An 18622-nucleotide genomic window follows, 5' to 3' on the forward strand; every position below is an offset into this window, starting at 1 on the left:
GCAGTCCATGGAAACAATGTGAGGATGGATTTAAATAGGTCTGTTGTGTTGTTATTGCTCAGTAGGGTGCTCATCGTCTGCACTGTTTTTCAAAGGGACCACAGTTTCATCAGCATCTCCTGAGAGAGTGCAAAAATGCAGAGTTCCAGGCCTGAATCAGAATTTCTGAGGTGGGCCATGTGAATCTGCATTTTTATGGAGCTCATAAGGCATTCGTGGGATCCGTTAACTTTCGTTAACTTTCGAGACCTGCTGGCCTGTAGTCTTTTCCATCCATTGGGAAGATGTCTCCCAGCCCCCTGCCAGAAAATAAAGCCATGCCCAGAGGCTGCATAATGCAAACAGCAGTGTATGTGTAGGTCACACTGAGTGTGTTTTGGATAGACTTTGAAAACAAGATATGAATTATTGAATTATTTAATGTCTTTGAAGTATCCAGCCTTGACTGCCCTCTGTGCAGAGGTGGCTTCAGGTTTGGAAATCAGGACAGCACTGCAATTATAGGTAACCTCAGGGTGGGCGTGGGTGAGCAGAGAAGGAGCTGGGACCGTCGCTTCTCTGCTGCTTTATCCCCATCACCTTCACAGGTGTTTTCCTACCTTTGCCCATCCTTTCAATAGTGGCATTTTCCAAGACTATTCTCGGCAAGAGCCTGTTTCTGTGTTCTCAAGAGCATCAACTAAAAATATGCTGATGTTTCAGATCTGGTCCACCTATGGCCTCAGCATCGGATCTACCTTTCTGCCTGTCTGCTGGACAGAGCCGCTTGGATATTCCACAGGGATCTCAGTTCAGCGTGACCCAGACCAAACTGTCTTCCTTTTTTCCCTTTGAAAATAGCTTAATCGTTAAGAGCCTGGCTCTGGAGACAGACCCTGCTCTGGTTTTTATCCTGGCTCCGCTACTTACTAATGTGGACCCTTGGGCTGTCCTTCCTTTTCCTCCTCTGTAAAGTAGAGATTGTACCTGCCTGATAGAGGTAATGGAGGATTAAATGAGATGATGCAGCTAAAGAATTCAGGTCAGGGCCTGACCCAGGGAAGGTATTCAGTATGTCTTAGCCATTTTTATTATTCATTCCTTTATCAAATATTGATTGGGCTCTTGCTTTGTGTCAGTTACTACTTCTGACTTAAGTTTCCCGAATTGGAAATTGCCAAAAGTAGCAATTCTCCCCATTAAACTACATGTCCTTCAGGATAGGGATAGCATCCTATTCACTTCATCTCAGTGCTCAATTTATGAAGGTCCACTAATTTGCTTGATTTAACTCCAGAAAACTCTTCAAATCTGTGTCCCTATAAGTAATTCACTTTGTCTTAAATAGGGAACACAAAATCCCTTTCAAAGGCAGAAGAATATTAAGATTGAAAAATATTTTCTCAAACTTAAACTAATTTCAGTTAAGTGCGACAGTTGAACCATATGAAAGTGCCATTTTTGAGGTTAAAAATAGCCAAATATTGTCCCTCTCATATGGCTTATCCTAATATTTGGCAGTATATCTGGCACATGGCAAGTGTCTCTCAAAATCTGTTCATTTGAAAACAAAAATATTTCCTAAATCTATGTCCCAGATTCTGGGAGTATTTGTCATATATGAATGAAAATGTATGCAAATCATATTTTTTAAAAAGTAAGGATTTAGACCCTTAAAACTCCTAAAACAACCTGAGAAGCAGCGTGGCATGGTGAAAAGAGTGATGGATCAGGAGTCAGAAGGACTGGATTTAAAATCTAGTTCACAGCCTATTTTAGCTCTGTGATGCTGGACAAGACTGCTAACTCCTATTTAACAACCCACCCCCAGTTTCGATGTCCCCATCTCTAAAAGAGGAATACTTATAATAATTGATCTCAGGGAGTTGTTATGCAGATGAGGTAACATGCAAATAAAAAGATTTTATAAACCATAATATGCATCACAAGTGAAAGGTAGTGTTGCTAGTGTGTTAGTACCAACCCCCAAATAGAACTGTCTACAATACACACACTGCCTTTGGCAGTTGCACAAATACAGCAGTCACTGCTGTCCTCTGAGGCTCGGCTTTCTCTTCTAGAAGGAGGGGATGAAATCCTCTCATTCTGTTAGCTGAGGAAATTCTGATTCCTTCTGCCATACAAGTGACAAGTTCTTCTCTAGAGGATCATGGGTAGGATGTTTCCTCCTTGGCTGCTGGAGTCATCACACCTTAGAGGCAGAAATGACTTTTTTCTTGCATGTGGGGAGCATAATTGTTTTTTTTGTTGTTGCTGTTCTCAGCGTGTTTTGTTTAGAGATCAGGGCACTTGTTTGTTCCACCTGGGCTCAGTCCAAGGCAGCCAGCTCAAAGACAGAGAATGTTGTCAAGGTTTAAATGAGTTAATACAGAGGAAAATGCTTCGCAGATGGTCAAGTACTAGATGGGCGTTGATCTCTGTATTTGACGAGGCCCACAGTTGGCTCCCCTGACAAGTTACTGCATTGTCCTTCACCAGGTGTGCCTTTTTGCTTTAATCTGAAGCACATATATATTGCTGAAGAAAAGACCTTCCCGTTACCTCATCACCATCAGCTGGTGCCAGCGTCGGGCGTTGCCACCTGTCCTTGGGCATCCTCCAGTGGGAACCAGACTTGCATCAACACCAATTATGATATTTATTTTTACTTCCTTCCATCTGAGCATAAAGTAGAAAAAAAAGAAAAAGGAAACGAATTTCTTTCTTTTGCTTTCTTCTGCTTCTCACTATATCCTGGATTCTTATCCCTTTGGCTTGATGCCTTTAAAAAAGGGAGAAGGGAAAGGGAAGAAGAGAGCCTAAGAGAATGGGACTTTGGAGGAAAATGCCAAAGAGAGAATTTAGAAAGAGGGTGACATGAGAACCCTGCAGAAAGAATCAGAGCCCATTGTCACGTGCATTCCTTTCCCCCACAAGTTCTGCTTCCAAGGTGAGCAGTTGGAACCTTGGTGGGATGTGAAATGCAAACTGAGGCTCTCTTTCCTGCCAAGAGCAAGGTCTGCCTATTGGAATCCTAAGGCTCAGTTTGCATCTGGGAGCCATGAATGTGTTTAGAACAAGGCGAGAATCTGGGAAGTCTGGGGATTTGGGTTGTTTGCTTATGTGGGCATCTAAAGATCAAAATATGAGCAGAAGATGGCAGAAAACCCACGGGAAGGGTGGGGTAGAGGATGAGCAGACACATGAAAAACCAAACCAACAACAACAAAAGAGAAAAATAGTTAACAGCAACAGGGCCTCGGAAATACAGAAAAAAAAACAATAAACTCAAGTTCGGTAATATCTAACTCTCTGAAACACAAAAGATATCCAAGGTAAAATTTAAAAAGAAAGTTGTCTGATTCCCAGGCAATGATCAACTTATTTTAATTTAAAAAATTGTTTGCTAAGTCTCTTGAACTTATTTACAATGAAATTGGATCTTTTAGTCTCTCCCTCTCGGAAAAAAACAAACCTTCAAAATGTGGAGGCAATGTATTGCCCAGTGATGAAACAAATGCCGAAACAAAAATTTATTTCCAACAGAAAAGAAACAGCATTCCACGATTATCGGAGGGAAGGTGGGAGAGAACTTGGCTGAGATTGTTCAGCAGAAACAAAGGAGGAATTGGCCCCCGAGGGGCGTGTGGGAGGCCAGCGTGCCAGGGCGGGAGGGCCGAGTGCTGCCAACCATGGCCAACGCAGCCTGCAGCCTGTGTGTTTACCTCTTACAAACAGGAATCTTGGCATCACAACTCAAAAACTTGATTTTGGATGGGGGTGGGTTAGGAAACTGACCCCTGTCCCTGCTCTGAGTGGTCTAGTAGAGTGTGCCATGAACATGTTGAATTTAATGTGTGAGGGCCGGGAATTCAAAGAAGGCTCCACACCTTACCGCCATGCTTAGGAGTTTTACGTGCCGTGAGAGGGAATCTAATTTCCTGGTAACGGTTTGGTTCTGTGCTAACAGTGTTGGTCTTTGGGGACCTTATAATCAGAAGTTACTAAGACGCCCAGTAGCTTTGTTTTTAAGAGTCTCTGCAATGGAGGTGAGGATGTCAGTTGTCCAGCTCTGCTTCATGGTCACGTCCTCCCTCAGGTCTGAGGTGGTTTCTGGTTCCAAGAAGCCACAGAGGGAGACCGCTCCTGCGGAAGAGCATGTAGGCTTCTCTAGGCCCGGCTGCCTCAGCCCTTCTCGATTCCTCCCCCGAGCCCTAACTGCAGGGCATCTGGGAAAGAGAGCTGTGAATTGTGGCTTCTCAGAAGCACTGTTACCAGGTAACCTCTGTTCACCCCTTTTCCCCTTCCTGTGTTTCTTGCTTAGAAGTGTTGAGGTGGGATAGGAGAATGGGAGCGCCATCAAAGGCTTCTGGGACCTGTCTTCGTGCTGCTCGGGAGTTTCCTTACGTGCTCTATCTTCCCTCCCGCTGAGAAGGCACTTAGGAGGCTGGAGGCCTAGTAGGGCTGGGGGCCTGCTCTGTGCCCCAATATTGCTTTCATCCATTTAGCTAAATTTTACCCTGGGGAGTAGCTTTATGTATATGGGGTTGGAGGTGAGAGGTTTGCTCTTCAAAAATCCACCTTGGTGAGGAGTTAGATTTGAAGAACTCGCATTGTTTTCATTCTACCCTCTCTTCTTCCCTCCCTCCCTTCCTCACTTCCTTCCTTCCTTCCTTGACCTATTGAGCCTTACTTTTAGCTAAGTGATCCCAGACCTAATTTACCCCGTGCATTTCCTCTATAGAGTCATCCTTAACCCTCTCTAAGATTTCTGCTTCTTCACACTGCAAGTGTTTCTAGACCAAATCACCTTATCAAATGCCTTTTCAAAGAAGAATCCACTGTGATTTTCATCTGGGCAAGGGGCTGGAGCAGGAGATGGTAGGTGAAGTGGGTAGGGGGCTGCTGGAGCTGGCCAAACAAGGGGCAGAGCTAGGTGGGCAGGAGGCTCTTCTTGCTGGGGCCTCCCTGGCCTTGACTTTCAGTCCTGGTTACTAGTCCAGCCGTTAGTGATTTGGGACCCTCCCCTCTTCCTTTCATACTGAACAGAAATTGAAGGCTTTGTTAAAGAGTAATTACTCGTTCCGGATTAGTCTTGAAGTCTTAGCTTCTCAGGAAAAAGAAGTTGTGGCAATAAAGTTCTGGATTGGATCATCATTGGAAATGGAAAGTAAATTTGCATCCACAAGACACATAGCATGATCATCCTCTTAAAGACAATTGACAAGGTTTGGCAATACTAGCAATTATTTTCATGAAGGGGGTTCTCTCCCATCCCTTAGCACTCCTGTGGCTTTAGTTCCAGCCCTCCGTCCTTTGTGCTAGGCTGTTTCATTAGCAGCCGCCAGCCTGGGCTGAGACCGCTCCAGGTGTTGTTCTGGTCCCAGTGGAGATGCTACAGTCTCCCAGCCACGATGTTCTGGAACCGATGTGTGGGATGTCTGTGGGGAATTGAAGGGTCAGAGGTGTGAAGAGAGAAGGTTCTGAACTTTGTGGGTGAGTTGTTTGTGGCTGTGCTTTATTGGTGGTTGTCTCTGGGTTCAACCATAGTCAGCCTTTTCTAAACCAGGGAGAGAGCTGATGGGAGGGAAGGGGGTTGGGGTGGATGTTGAGATGAATCCTAAAGTCTGTGGAGGAGAGGCCCCATAAGCATCCTAGAAATTACCTACATAGAAAAACAGCATTTTACTTGAAGGGATTTCAAAATCACCTGCAAAGAGTAAAACATAAACCACTAAAACAGCTCAACCTTAAAAGACATGTAGATTCAGTTAGTCTGACATATTTTCAAAAAAGAAAAAAAAAAATTCCAGCAGTAACTCACCCTTTGGGAGAGTACAGACAAGTGTCTCATTGTCTGCAAGGACCTACTGCTTTAAGGGGTCCTCTTTTGATTCTGAGGTGGAGCAGACACTTTTTTTTTGGTCACACAACAGTCTTCCCCCCCACTCCCACACCGTCCCCCTCCCCCCCCCCCCAGGTTAAGCCTTCACAATTATACTGAGTTCTGTGGGGAAGTCCTCAAAGGCTTTTTCTTATCAAAGCAATAAGTGACAGGGCCATTCCATCTCAAGCCCCCACTTTTGCTTCCTCAGACCAGGGCTGCAGAAAATTAACTATTCATCATTGCTGCCTAATGACTTCCTTGTGAGGTGCAGAATGGAGCCCAGAGAATGGAGAATACAGATTATAATGGTAGAGAGAGAGGTTGGAAATGTGTTGTCTTTCCTGGGAACTTCTTTTCTGAAGCCACTGAATGAGACCTTTACAGGCGAGGGTGGTGGCCTCTCCATCGAATGCCTGGCCTGTTTCCCAGTGTGAAACATTCCTCAAATATGCAACTTTGTGAGCGTCCCAGCAGCCTGAGCTGAGAGCCGCCTGCCTGCTGCAGGGAGAGCTGGCATCCCACAGGGGTGCCGGGGGTGGGGGCTCGGCGCTCGGACCCCTCTGGCAGGCGCCGGGTTTGCCAGATGCCGGGAAGGGCCAGCCCCTGGTTACGTCGTCCCGGGGAGGAATCTGGCCAGCAGTCTGGCCGTGACAAGAGCTGAAGCTTCTCGCTCTTTAAACCCCCTTCTTCATTCAAATCAAGTCCTATCAAAGGGCTTTTGTTGACGGAGCAACCATGGCATCTTGGGGCACATCTGTGTCATTCCTCTCAGTATTTCCAAAGATGGGCAAAAAGAACATCGTTAGTTGAATTCCCGGGTAAACAGGTTTGAAAGTTGACTTGGAGGGAGCGGAGGTAAAACGGCAGTCATCACATGGCATTTGCTTTGTTTGTGTGAGTGATAAAACCAAAGAGAGCAAAGGATCTTCTTGCGGATGGTAAGACGCCCCTTGCCAGGGAGCCCTACGGCAGCAGGCGACCTCGCTTGTATGTCTGAGGGAGGGGCGGCTGTGTGGAGCGAAAGCTTGGGCTGCATGGGACTTCTGTTACTTGGACATGCATTTTGATGGGCGCAGGGTTGGGGGAACAGTGTATGCGCAATTAGGAAAGAGAGTCTCTGATTTCTTTATTATATTTTGGGGAGGAAGCCGTTTCTATGTACCTTGCTCACATCTAGTTTTGTGGATTCCTACAAAATGCTGTCATGACTGTGCGGTCATACCTTGACATCATGCTGCTTGATGTCTTGTGCCGGAAACAGTCACGTCAGAAGTATGATCAAGGAAATGATGATTCATGTCTCCTTTTGCCTAATTTTGCCTCAACTTAGCTCCTTTGAAGCTCCTGAAGTCTTTGTCTCAAGGAGGCCAGTGATGGGAGGACTTAAGAGGACAGTTTTATGTTTTGCTGATTTCCTTTTATCATTGGCCTAGTCAGTTTGATTTTCTTTTGCTTTAGCTTTAAATGCCCATAGTAGTCAAGAGCAAAAACTAAGCCTAAAAGCAATGTCCAACAAATTACAGATGTTGGCACTCACAATAAAAGAACTTTCTTTCCAGTGACTTAATTTAATTTTTATTCTTCAGGCTCACTCCTTCGCCTGCTCAAACTGTGGAATGTTGTTCTATTTAGGAATTTGTTCATTTTTAGCCATTTGGAAGAAAATGTCACATGCTTACTTGTAATTTTACCCTCTCTTATGTTGGATATTCTGCCACTCTTGCCTTTTATTTTCATTTTTATTTTTTGACCAGTGTTTTTCTCCTAAATGATTCTCAGCTTCCTGCTTCTCTGAGCACATTTCTGGTTTTACTCCTGTGGCCTTTTTCCTACCTACCCCCCTTGGCATTTGATGTCTGTGCCTTCTCCATTTTTTCCAAATCCTCTTCACAGTAACTAGCAGTCGCCTCTGGCACCACAAAGGAACAGTTAAGTGTTTGGGCTCTAGAGCCAAACAACCTGGGTTCAAATCCTGGCTCGATCACTTACTGGTTGTGTGACCTCGGGCAGGTTAATTCTCTTTTCAAGTCTCCAATTTCCTCAATAGTAAAAGGGGATAATGGTAGTTCCTATACCATAGAGTTCTTCTGGGGATTAAATGTGAATTGCTGACACCTGGTAAGCTGTCATTATTGATTAGTTTGGGCTTCTTCCATGTCTGATGTGGGGTTTATTTGGTGGATATTAGCTGTTAGGGAAGTTAAGATGGTGGAGGAGGATGGGCTTGAAAATGGGGATGGTGGTAAGTACTTTAATGTGTTCCTGTTTTTGTAGGATATCACTGGGGATAGAAAGGATAAAAACCCTGACTAAGCTGTGTAGCCTGAATTGCTTTTTGGTCATTTTCTCCTCTTGATAGATCCTTTGGTATCTGTCTCCTTCACATTCTATTACATCTCGTCCCTGTCACCCATGTTTCATCTCATTGTTGAGGGAGGGGGAGGCTTTGTAGGCCATCCATAGGCCTCAGCCTGCTTCAGGGTCACAGGATGTCCCTAAAACCTCTGGGGTTTGGGAAGTCGGTGGGGGGGGGGGCGGGGCAAAGGCCCTGCAGAATTTTAGCCTTCCTCAGGCGGGCTCCCTCACCTGACATAACACTTTGCTTTGTTGTTCTCCATCAACTTTGCTTGTCTTCAGGAGGCCATTTGGCCACCCTGTCCAGCGGGAGAGTTGTTCTCCACTTTTCACTTGCTCTCAGTTTCTCCACTTTTCTATGAGCCAGTGAATTAATTAATGAATACCCTGTCAGACTGTTAGCCTGCCTCAGACAGCCATTCTGGTGGTTGGGCTAATTGTTAGCCGGGTTTCTGGATGTCATTCATTTCACAATAAGGCTCCTAATTAATCTCAGCACAGTTCTCACCAAAAGAAAGGCTGATACGGAGAAACATCCCCAATTACCATGAGAAAGGAAATGTCAAGGGCCCCGTTGAGCTTTCCTGGCACCCACCCCTCATCTCAGATGAAAACCGCCATTAGCGCACAGAGGCAGCCTGGCGGTCACCCATGAAAGCTGGAGACTGTGAGAGCTCCAGGAGCTCGGACCACACAGAGCCAGCTCCAGGAGGAGCCTGCTGGCGTCCGCACCCTCCTGTTTAGTAACACCGATTGTGTTTCCCAAGATAGTGTGGAGAATCCCGGTGCGGGGTGCCCCGTCAGAGGCAGAAGAAACTTCTCGGCTGCCCCAGGAGGGGCCTGGCGGCTTTAATCCGGAGAAGCTAAAGGTCTCCTCTTTTGTGTGTGTTTTTGTGCCTGCAGGACAAAAAATCCTTCATCACCGAAGTGACATCTTAGAAACTGTGGTTCTGATCAACCCGTCCGATGAAGCAGTCAGCACTGAGGTAAGCGTTCGGCTCTGCAGAGCCACATCCCGGGGGGCCTCAGATGCAGGACCCAGGCCCAGGAATCAGCACGGCCGGGGCCGGTGGGAGCAGAGGAGGTACCCTGAGCTTCCTGCAGCCGCCCTCTTCTCTTGGATAAGGACAAAGCAGAAGATGCTAGCTGGAAGTGTACTATTTTGTTGAGTCAAGGCGGTATAAAATCTTGGTTTCAAAGGGGAGCCGTGCTGCTGGGATGGAATCTGGAGGGGATGCAGCAGGGGGAATAGACTCCAAGTCCTTAGCCGGGGACACACAGGAACCAAATTGACCTCTCAGATTCAAGCCCCATTCAGAGCTACCCACTTCCCCCATCGCTGGTGAAAGGCAGGACAGCATAGCGGTCAGGAGCAGGGACTTGGACACCAGAAAGCCTGGGCTCAGAGTCCACGTCTGCTGTATAACCAACTGGGTGGCCTCTAGCACATTATTTACTGTCCCTTTGTCTGTTTCCACCTCTATGAAATGGAGATCACAGTAGTGCCTGCCTTTAATAGTCGTATTTAATGTTGTGTGTAGAAGTGTTGAGTGCTTAAAACAGAGAATGGCATGTAATAACAGAAATATAAATGTTTTATTTTATGTTTATCAATATTATTGTTAGCACCCTGTGAAATTATTGCCAGTGTGCACATTGCAAGATAAGAATGTGGCAGAAGCAAGAATCCCTGGTCACCCAGAGGAGTTGATAGTCTCCACATTCTAATTCCTTTATGACAGTTTAGCTCCTTTGAGAATGAGTTGCTTCTTGTATGTTAAAGTAGCCAAAGTCCTTGGGGGCCTCCATTATCCACAGTGTCTCTTCTACACAAGCTTTTAGCATTTCCGTGACTATAAACTTTTTTTAAAAATTGAGATATAATTCACAAACCATAAGCTCACCCTTTTAAAGTGTACAATTCAGTGATTTTATTCACAAAGTTGTGGAACCATCACCACTATCTAATTCCAGACCATTTTCATCACATTCCACCCCCCAAATACCAATACCCATTAGCAGTCACTCCCCAACCCCCCAGCTCCTGGCAACCACTGGTCTACTTTCTATCTCTATAGATTTGCCTGTTCTGGACCTCTCATATAAATGGAATCATATACTCCATAGCCTTTTGTTTCTGGCTTCTTTCACTTAGCTTAATGGTTTAAGGTTCATCCATGTTTCAGTACTTCATTCCTTTTTGTAGATGTTAATATTCCATTGTCTGTATATACCATAATTTGTTTATTCAGTCACCAGTTGATGGAAAGTTGGGTCGTTCCCACTTTTCGGCTATCATGATGTAGCTTGTTTTGATCCCACTTCCCCCAGCTTCAGATCAGCAGGCCCTCTTTGATAATCCATTAGGGCATAAGGTTGAGGAAAGTGATGGGATAGCAATCTCTCTGTGACTAAGAGAGTCAGGAAGTAATTACAACTTGAAAAAAGCTGGAGGATTATTATATGTCCAGGCAGTCTGCCTGGAACAGCTGCGGCAAATGGAAAAGGGAAATTAAGGAATTTCTGTAAGGAATCCAGGCTTGTCTGGAGCAGATGGAACAATGGCTTAGGTCCGTGTGTTTCTCCGGGATTAGACTGGGGTGTTCTTGGAGGAAGGAGACGTGGCATGTTAACTTTTGCATCTCTCCAGTGCCTAGCCTGATGCCTGGCACAGAGCAGGTGCTGAACTGAATCAGATTCAGAACTAACACCTCTGTGCCTAGACATCAGTGTTTCTGCTAAAGGACAGGCTGGCTTCCTGCCGAGTTCACAGACCGTCCTTAAGTGCAAATTATTTACAATTCTATTTAAAAGACTCTGGGGCAACCTTTGGTTTTCATTTATGTTGCGTCAAACTCCTTGCTGATCCCATTGGAAACTGCGTGTGGAGCTATATATTTGGTGTATGGTTTGGAAGGAAAAGGATCCTGGATGGGAGGGGCAGCCTTGGGACCCTAGTTGGAAACTGGTCCTTCCTTGAGGTGGGTGTTTGGGGACCTGGGCTGCACTTGGTGACTCAGCCTGGGAGATGTTTGCAAGTCTCCCCTGTCTCACAGACCGCATGCCCCGGCAGACTATCCGAGCAGCTGTGGAACAAATGATTACCAGGTGTAGAGACTGTTCTCAAAACGAGGGGGAAACAAGAGGGAGAAAATCAACTGCTGCTGCTGTCTTGGTTGTAGCAAACTTTGCAAATGGCATTCATGGGCGAGCTGATGACCACAGTCCTTGGCTTGCTGGAGGACTCCTACAGGCAGGGCCCCGTCCAGCCCCCAGGGGGAATTATAATACCAGAGAATGAATGATTTCTGTTGGTAATAAAGGCTGGCCTGGTCTTGAGAGTGGGATGGTCATGCTGCCCGGGCTCATGTCCTGCTCCCTTGTGCTTTGTTCCAGGTGCGCTTGATGATCACTGATGCTGCCCGGCACAAGCTGCTGGTGCTGACCGGGCAGTGCTTTGAAAATACTGGAGAGCTCATTCTCCAGTCCGGCTCTTTCTCCTTCCAGAACTTCATAGAGATTTTCACCGATCAAGAGGTGGGTTCCTGTCTGGAAATGTCTTAAGCTTTACAGTTACTTGGTTACTGTTGAAGCTGAAGGCTGCTCTTTGAAAGCACTGGAGGGAGCTAGAGGAAGGAGGGGATGCCACACCTCCTTCTAAAAAAGCAAAAATGCCTTATTCTACACACTACAGTTCCGTGGCCCATCACCAAAAGAATGCAGAGCACACATCTATAATTAACTGGAACCACTCTCAGTGTGTCTGAGATATAGCTAGGGAGGTGGGGGAAGGGGATTCTGCAGTCAACATTTTACAGATGGCACAATTATGTCCAAGAAACCTGAAATGACAGAGCCAGAAAGAAAACCCACATTTCCTGTTTTCTGGAAAAAATGCTCCAAAGATCTTTTGGACTTTTGGTAGGATTTAACTGCCCTGATATCTTTCAATATTTGTACCTATTTTCCTGGTCTAATTGTTTCTGATTTCTCTTACTCTTATTGCCTAATCCCACAGTTTGAATTTGGGCTAAAAAGGCACCCTCTAGAAATAGAGGTATGTAGAAAAATGGGGCATGCCTATGACTCAGCAAAAAAGATGATTGAACTTGTCAGACTGAAGCCAAATTGTTATTTCTTATGAATATATTTTATTCAAAGATGATACATGTGAAGTCTTGAAAACTATATGAAGTTAGAGGTATTTGCTAAAATCAGGTACCAGATTTTAATGTGATTATTTCTGCTTGAGAATTTATCCTGGCTGGGAGACTTCTGGTTTCAAAATAATGTGCCTCTTTCATCTTGTTTGTTTTATACCAGTCACAGAAACAATGAGGCCTTCACCATAGCAGGTTGGGACCTGCCAGTAGCTGATAGCAGATTTCTAAATGGAGAGGCTGAGGGTTGTGCTGGCAGGATGAGTTACCACTTCTGTGCAAAACCGTCTTCCTGAGATGGCGGGTGGCCTCTTGGTCTCATGGGTATTGTGAAGGGCTGTATGTCTTTCCACATTTAATCTTTGCTAGCCCTGAGCTTCACAGAGGGTCTCTGGTGTTTTTTTGTTTTGTTTTGTTTTGCTTCATCAGAGGCAAGAACTATAAACAAACTGCCCAGGTTATTTGGCTCACCTGGAGGCTTTTGTAAAAACACTGGCCGGATGACATAACCGAATTTCACTCTCCACTCATGGGGGTAGAGGTGGGGGTGAGGGGTGTTGGGGATAAAAAACTGAAAAGGAACATTTTACTTAGCGTTTGGAGTCCCAGCTTTCAAAAGGTGTGCTATCATCTATGATAAAAGGACACCAAGCCAGTCTGTTGACTCCTTCCTCAGAGGCTTAGGGGCTTACTCACAGCTAGTACCTTCCTTACCACTCCAAAACGAACACGCTGGACACTACCTTTCTCCAGAGTTCGTGATCCAGGATGCTAGGGTTCAGGTCCCATGTCTTGTTCTTCTTTGTATCCGTTGGTCACAGCACAAAGGAAAGGCCCAGTAAACCTTTGCTAGGTTGCATTGAAATGACAAGGCTAGGGCTACAAATCTCACTGGACATTCTGCCCTGAACTTGGCATGAGACAACAATGTCACCAGAATCCGCTACGAGACTGTGTGTCCATGTTCACGCTGTGCCTGGGGGCAGTCGGGCCTTTGTCAGGTAGCTCGTGAAGTCACGCACACTTTCAGCACCTTTCCCTGGGGAAGGCACTCAGTGCCTTCTGAAGTGTGGACACAGCCCTGAGGCCCAGTGACACTGGTGGGAGGTAACCGGCCTGCTTGTGGGCTCAGGTCAGCCCTGGACCCTCAACTTATTTATATGTATAGGGGCACCTCTCTACATTCCTGTTAGTTAGTTCTGCAGTTGGTTTCTAGTGGTTAGTTTCTAACCCACATCATTAGTTTGTCTTTTTCACGGTAAAAGCAAACAAAGGAAATAATAAAGAAAAGTGTTCATCATTGGCAAGATTTTAAATAAGGAGTTATAATTCATCCATCTAGACCCTCTCTCTCTGTCTCTCTTTTAAAAAATAAGGTATAATGTCATGCATACTGTTGCTTAAATCATTTTTACTAGACCACGGAAGTAGAATTTTAACATAATAGTCTGTTCATGCATAAGATTTTGCCACTAATTATGAAGAAAAAGAAATAGCCTTTGCTGAGGATAAATGTTCCATGGAAGGCAGATTCCTCAGGGTTTAGTATAGCTCTGTTGACTGAACAAATGATGGGATGGATACTTAAGTTATACAAATTAGGTCAAGCATCTAAAATCAGGATTAAAGAAGTCATACAGCAAGCATCTAGATAAAATGCTAATAGCTATTCCTGATGGCATTCGATGGTGCTAAAGGAGTGTGGGCCAGGAGGAAGAACCATGAACAACAAACGGAGCCAAAACTGTGGTTAGGGTGCAATGGGTTCTAAAGAGCACACATCTTCATTATATATAGGCAGGCATCATTAAGGGCAGAGACTATGTCTTTTTTTCTCCTCTGTCTCCCTCATAACCCACACACCAATACTTTGGAACAATCAATGCACAACAAATGCAGAAAAGGATCTCTAGAGTTTTCCCCGACAGTCTAGATCCATTTTGTCAGAGGGGTGGTTAGAACAAGGAAAGAGGAGAACATGGGGTGGAATTCACATTGTGGCCTTGGAAGAAAGGACACCACGGCTAATGTGGACTGAGAGTCAGCGGACTAGGCCAACGGTTCCCAGGCTTCCTGGATGCATGACTGCCTGTTGTTGCCTGGGAAAAAGGGTTGAGTGTAGGATGCCTCAGTAATGAAGGGACCTTAAACACCATTCGCTGCCCATGTCTGTTCTTTGTATCCAATCCTTGATGCATACCAGTCACTCCAGAGAAACCAGAAACATCCAGTTGGAGGAAACTAAAAATGATGCACTTCTTGACAAGAATAATTAAAAATAAATGGACTGAAAGATCTATCAATGTATTTTGAGCTTCAGGTTTTTTGTAGTCTTAATCATTGCAGGCCAACTGAAAAACCGGAACTTACAGACAGAAGAGTCATCTGGCTTACTCATCCTTTCCCTGAAATTCAGAATGGTGAACTCACCATCTCCTGGGAGCATTTTTCATTCTCTCTGTTAGAAAGTTTTTCCTTATTCCTGTCACTGTATCTTCAAGGAAGGAACGTGATCCCTTTTCCACCTGTGTCTGTTAGAACATCTCCGCCAACAATGGGAAGGCTTTTTTTGTTTTCCCCTCCAGATTAATCACTCTTGATTTCACCGCCACTGTTCTTCATAAAAAAGATAAAAGTTCCTTATAGTCTCTGGTCACCGTCCTTCAGATCTGTTCCATTGGCAGGAAGGGAGATGAGAGAGTTATGATGAAATTCAAGGCTCCAGTTCTGTTTTTTTTTTTTAGTGCCTTGGAGTTATCAGACAGTTGGATATGTGAGTTCTGAGCTCAGGTAACTCTGAGTTAAGCTGGAGACATTAATTTGGAAGACATCGGCATGTTAGATGTACTTAAAATCCTGAAACTAGATGAAATAGTCTAGAGAGAGAAATGTATTAGGAAGAAAAGGGAGGCCTTGGTCTAGCATTTAGAAGTCAAGGCCAAGGAAAGAAGCCAGCAGGAGAGACTTGATCTAGCTTTTTTTCTGTCCAGTTTCTCTAAAATATCATGATGCATCTGGACACCATAATCAGGGGTCATTTTTCCAGGTTAGGATTGAGAGAGCTGATGAGTTCTATAGTTTTCATTACAATCTTCTACTATAAAGTAACATTTGGCTGTCACCATCCACAATTAAATGTCAGTGGGGATGTGATGCAGGCTTTGAGGCACTCGGCAATTCATACAATTGTACTTAACTTGTACACAGTTAAGTACAAGACTTTGGAAGAGGACCACGCAATTGAGGGGCCCTGAAGCTTAAGCTTGTTTAACTTCATGATTAATCCATTTGTCAACTAAAATCCCTCAGGCTTTTCCTTGAGTATTGTTGTTAAGCCTCATCTCCCAATCCTGTACCTTACCCAGCTGGTTTGTTGAACCTTACATTTATCGCTTGAGGATGTCATCCTGCTACAGTTGACTAAGTCGTCATCATCCCAAGGTCAAAAACTTTTATAAATGTCTTGATTCTGCCATCCCACGTTTTGCTATGCGCCCTGTTTTCATGCCACCCACAGGTTCGCCAAGCATGCCTTCTCCCTTTGCATCCAAGGCAATAGTCAACAATACAGAAATGTTCCCCAAGGCAAGGCATCACAGACCTCCCTCTAGGTTGACATTAAGCAGCACTATTTATGTAGCCAACTACAAATCCACCTAATTCTGCTATCACAGTATTCAGAATCCTGTTAAATGCTCTGCTAAAACCCAGAGTATGCTGTCTACTGTATTTCCTCATCAGTCAAGCAAGTAACCTAATCAGGAAAGGAAATGTAGTTAGTAGGCCATGGTTTCGGAATTCAAATCTTATTTCACTGAAGCCATCTGCAGCAAAACCATTTATTTCTTGTATCTTCCTTCCTCTTCCGATATGCCAGCATTTAATCAGAAAAAAGTAATTAAAAAAATAAAAGACTGTCTTGGCCCCCAAGCAATATTTCTTCAAGTCATGTCTCTCATCCATCTTTGTAAAAACCAGGGGAGGGTAGCAGTGAATGCGTTTGAATAAGTATTAGCAGCTCTCATCCAATCCCAAGTGCCCTTTCCAGGAAGACAGCTTGTATTGAATTGGCCAACTTTGGTGCAGTTCAACAAAACTGATTGAGCCTGATTAAGTATTGGGGAAACAAAGATGAGTAAGATACAAAGATACACAAGCTTCTTTTCTCGTCATCCAGGAACTTTTAGTATAGCGGTAATAATTGCTAGCATTTAGTATGATGATTTCCGAACTCTTTTAGAGGAAGTCATAATGAGGAGGTCTCACAGGTGCCGCATGCTGCTGTTTCTCCAGATAGACTGGATTTACCCTTTCTGAAAAGAAACCTGTACAGCTGTCTTTTTTCTCTGCTTTTCCTTGTATGGCGTGGCTTTCCATTCACCAACCTCTCTTGGCTGATTTTCATTACCCCCAATTTCTGTGCAACTTTGTTTTCTTTCTGGGTCATATCCTGCGTTACATAAGAACTCTGGGTAGAGGTGATAAGATGGAAAGTAGGAAGGTATTCCTCAAGTCTTTTACCTTCTCCTTGAACTTGGTGATCACAAATTTCTTATAAAAAGAGCTACCAAATATCCCCTATTCTGACTGGATTATATATATCCTTGGCTGCTCCACCTCTCAGCTAGGGTGGAATTTCAGAAATTAAAACTAACTAAACATAACTGTAAACATTTCACTATTAAAGATTCAGCAGATTGGGTTATCCTGCAATTTCCCCCTAAAATGTATTATCAAACATTAATAATTTGCATGTGTTCTGTATGAAAATTGGGATCGAGAGAATCCGAATTATGCTCGGGATAAAGCTCTATGCTAATATTATTGGACAAGCAACAATATTTGGTGCTGTTGTTTGCTTTGGCAAACAAATAATTTGAGCAGAGACTCTCCCCAAGGATGACTACCATCTGCTTTTTCAGTTTTCTTAGCTTCCAAAATGGGAATCGTTTTTTATCCCTTTTAGAGGAGGTTGTGAATTTAAGTCAGAGGGAAATAGCAAAGTCAAAGACTTGCTATTTTGTGACCTTTCACATAAAATTTTATGCTTAGACTAATAGGCTAGCAAAACAAAAATGGCTGTTTTACTGCAGTTTAATGGAGGAAACTTCATATTTTGTAAATTACCGTTAAACACACACACACACACACACACACACACACACACACACAAGTACCTGCAGAATGTTAATATTTGGGGGGTTATGTGAGGCAGAGAAAACCATGCCAGTACTAGAATATAAGAGTTCATAGCTGCTGGCTCAGGGATGCTTGGACCAAAGCATCCTTTCATCATGTATCATCAATTACCCAGAGCCCTTTTCAGTTTGAAGCTCTGAACTGACTTATAAGCTTGGCTGAAACTAAAAGAAAACTGGAGTTTATGACCTGATTCCCCCTTTAGTATTTACTAGGTGAAGACCATGAAACATACAGCCATGATTCAGAGTGAGAAAGGAAATAGCATTTTCATTAAACTGCAATCTCTGTTTTGTGTCTCATTTGCTCTTTCACATTCCCATTCTATGGGAAGTACTAAACAGTGTGTGTTGAAACCTTTTGAAGGCAAATTTGATCTTCATCCACTCATACCCAACTTGCCTGAAAAGAGCAGGAGTTGTGAGAGAGTGTAGTGTCTCGACCTGAATTTAAACATGAGCATATAAGGGACAAATCTGGCAACTTAACATGTTAATTACCTAATCACTTTAATCATTGCAGTTTCAATAAAAGCATTTGTATTTGCAAAATTGCACTTTAAGCCATAGTACGAGAATCTGCTGGGTGAGCCACTTTTGTTTTAAATAGTGTGAATTGATGCCAGAAACCAGTAATTTTGCAATAATGAGCAATTCGTAACTTCCTGTCTCTCAGAGGGGAAAAAAGCAACCTTTTTCTTTTGTACCTACCATATTCTAAAAGGAGACAACAAGTGCACTATTAGCTAAATCCTTTAATGTGTCAATCGAGCCACCCAGTAGAATAAAATAAAACATTTTATATCAGTGGTGAAATGACTCACTAGCCTCCCTTGATAGTTTCATAATTTTTAAAGGGCATCTTTGCATGGTGAGTACCCAGGGGTAATATTCAAGGTATTTTTATAACCTTGTGGCAGAAGCACTTATCATCTAGAATGGACATTGGCCTTAGAACTGGAGCAAGGTTCTGGAGTTTTCCTGCTGGGCAAGACAAGGTTATACCCAGCATTGCTGGATCATGGGAGGGGAAGGAATCCCAG

At 44.0% G+C, this 18622-nt stretch overlaps 1 protein-coding gene across 2 annotated transcripts in view; it reads left to right on the plus strand.

The window, feature by feature from the left end:
- The window catches only part of MAP1B (microtubule associated protein 1B), a 99155-nt gene that overhangs the window by 64317 nt on the left and 16216 nt on the right, over positions 1-18622 (plus strand). Inside the window, exons 1-3 of one of the 2 annotated variants that reach the window (XM_037801237.1) lie at positions 6589-6804; positions 9125-9207; positions 11618-11758. In XM_037801237.1, coding sequence (XP_037657165.1) covers positions 11627-11758 — 132 coding nt within the window. In that variant the 5' untranslated portion in view covers positions 6589-6804; positions 9125-9207; positions 11618-11626. Of the gene's footprint in view, positions 1-6588; positions 6805-9124; positions 9208-11617; positions 11759-18622 lie in introns of those variants that run through there. The other variant, XM_037801236.1, reaches the window with a different exon arrangement.

This window comes from Choloepus didactylus, chromosome 13 (genome assembly GCF_015220235.1).
Source record: "Choloepus didactylus isolate mChoDid1 chromosome 13, mChoDid1.pri, whole genome shotgun sequence".
NCBI classification, from domain to species: domain Eukaryota; kingdom Metazoa; phylum Chordata; class Mammalia; order Pilosa; family Megalonychidae; genus Choloepus; species Choloepus didactylus.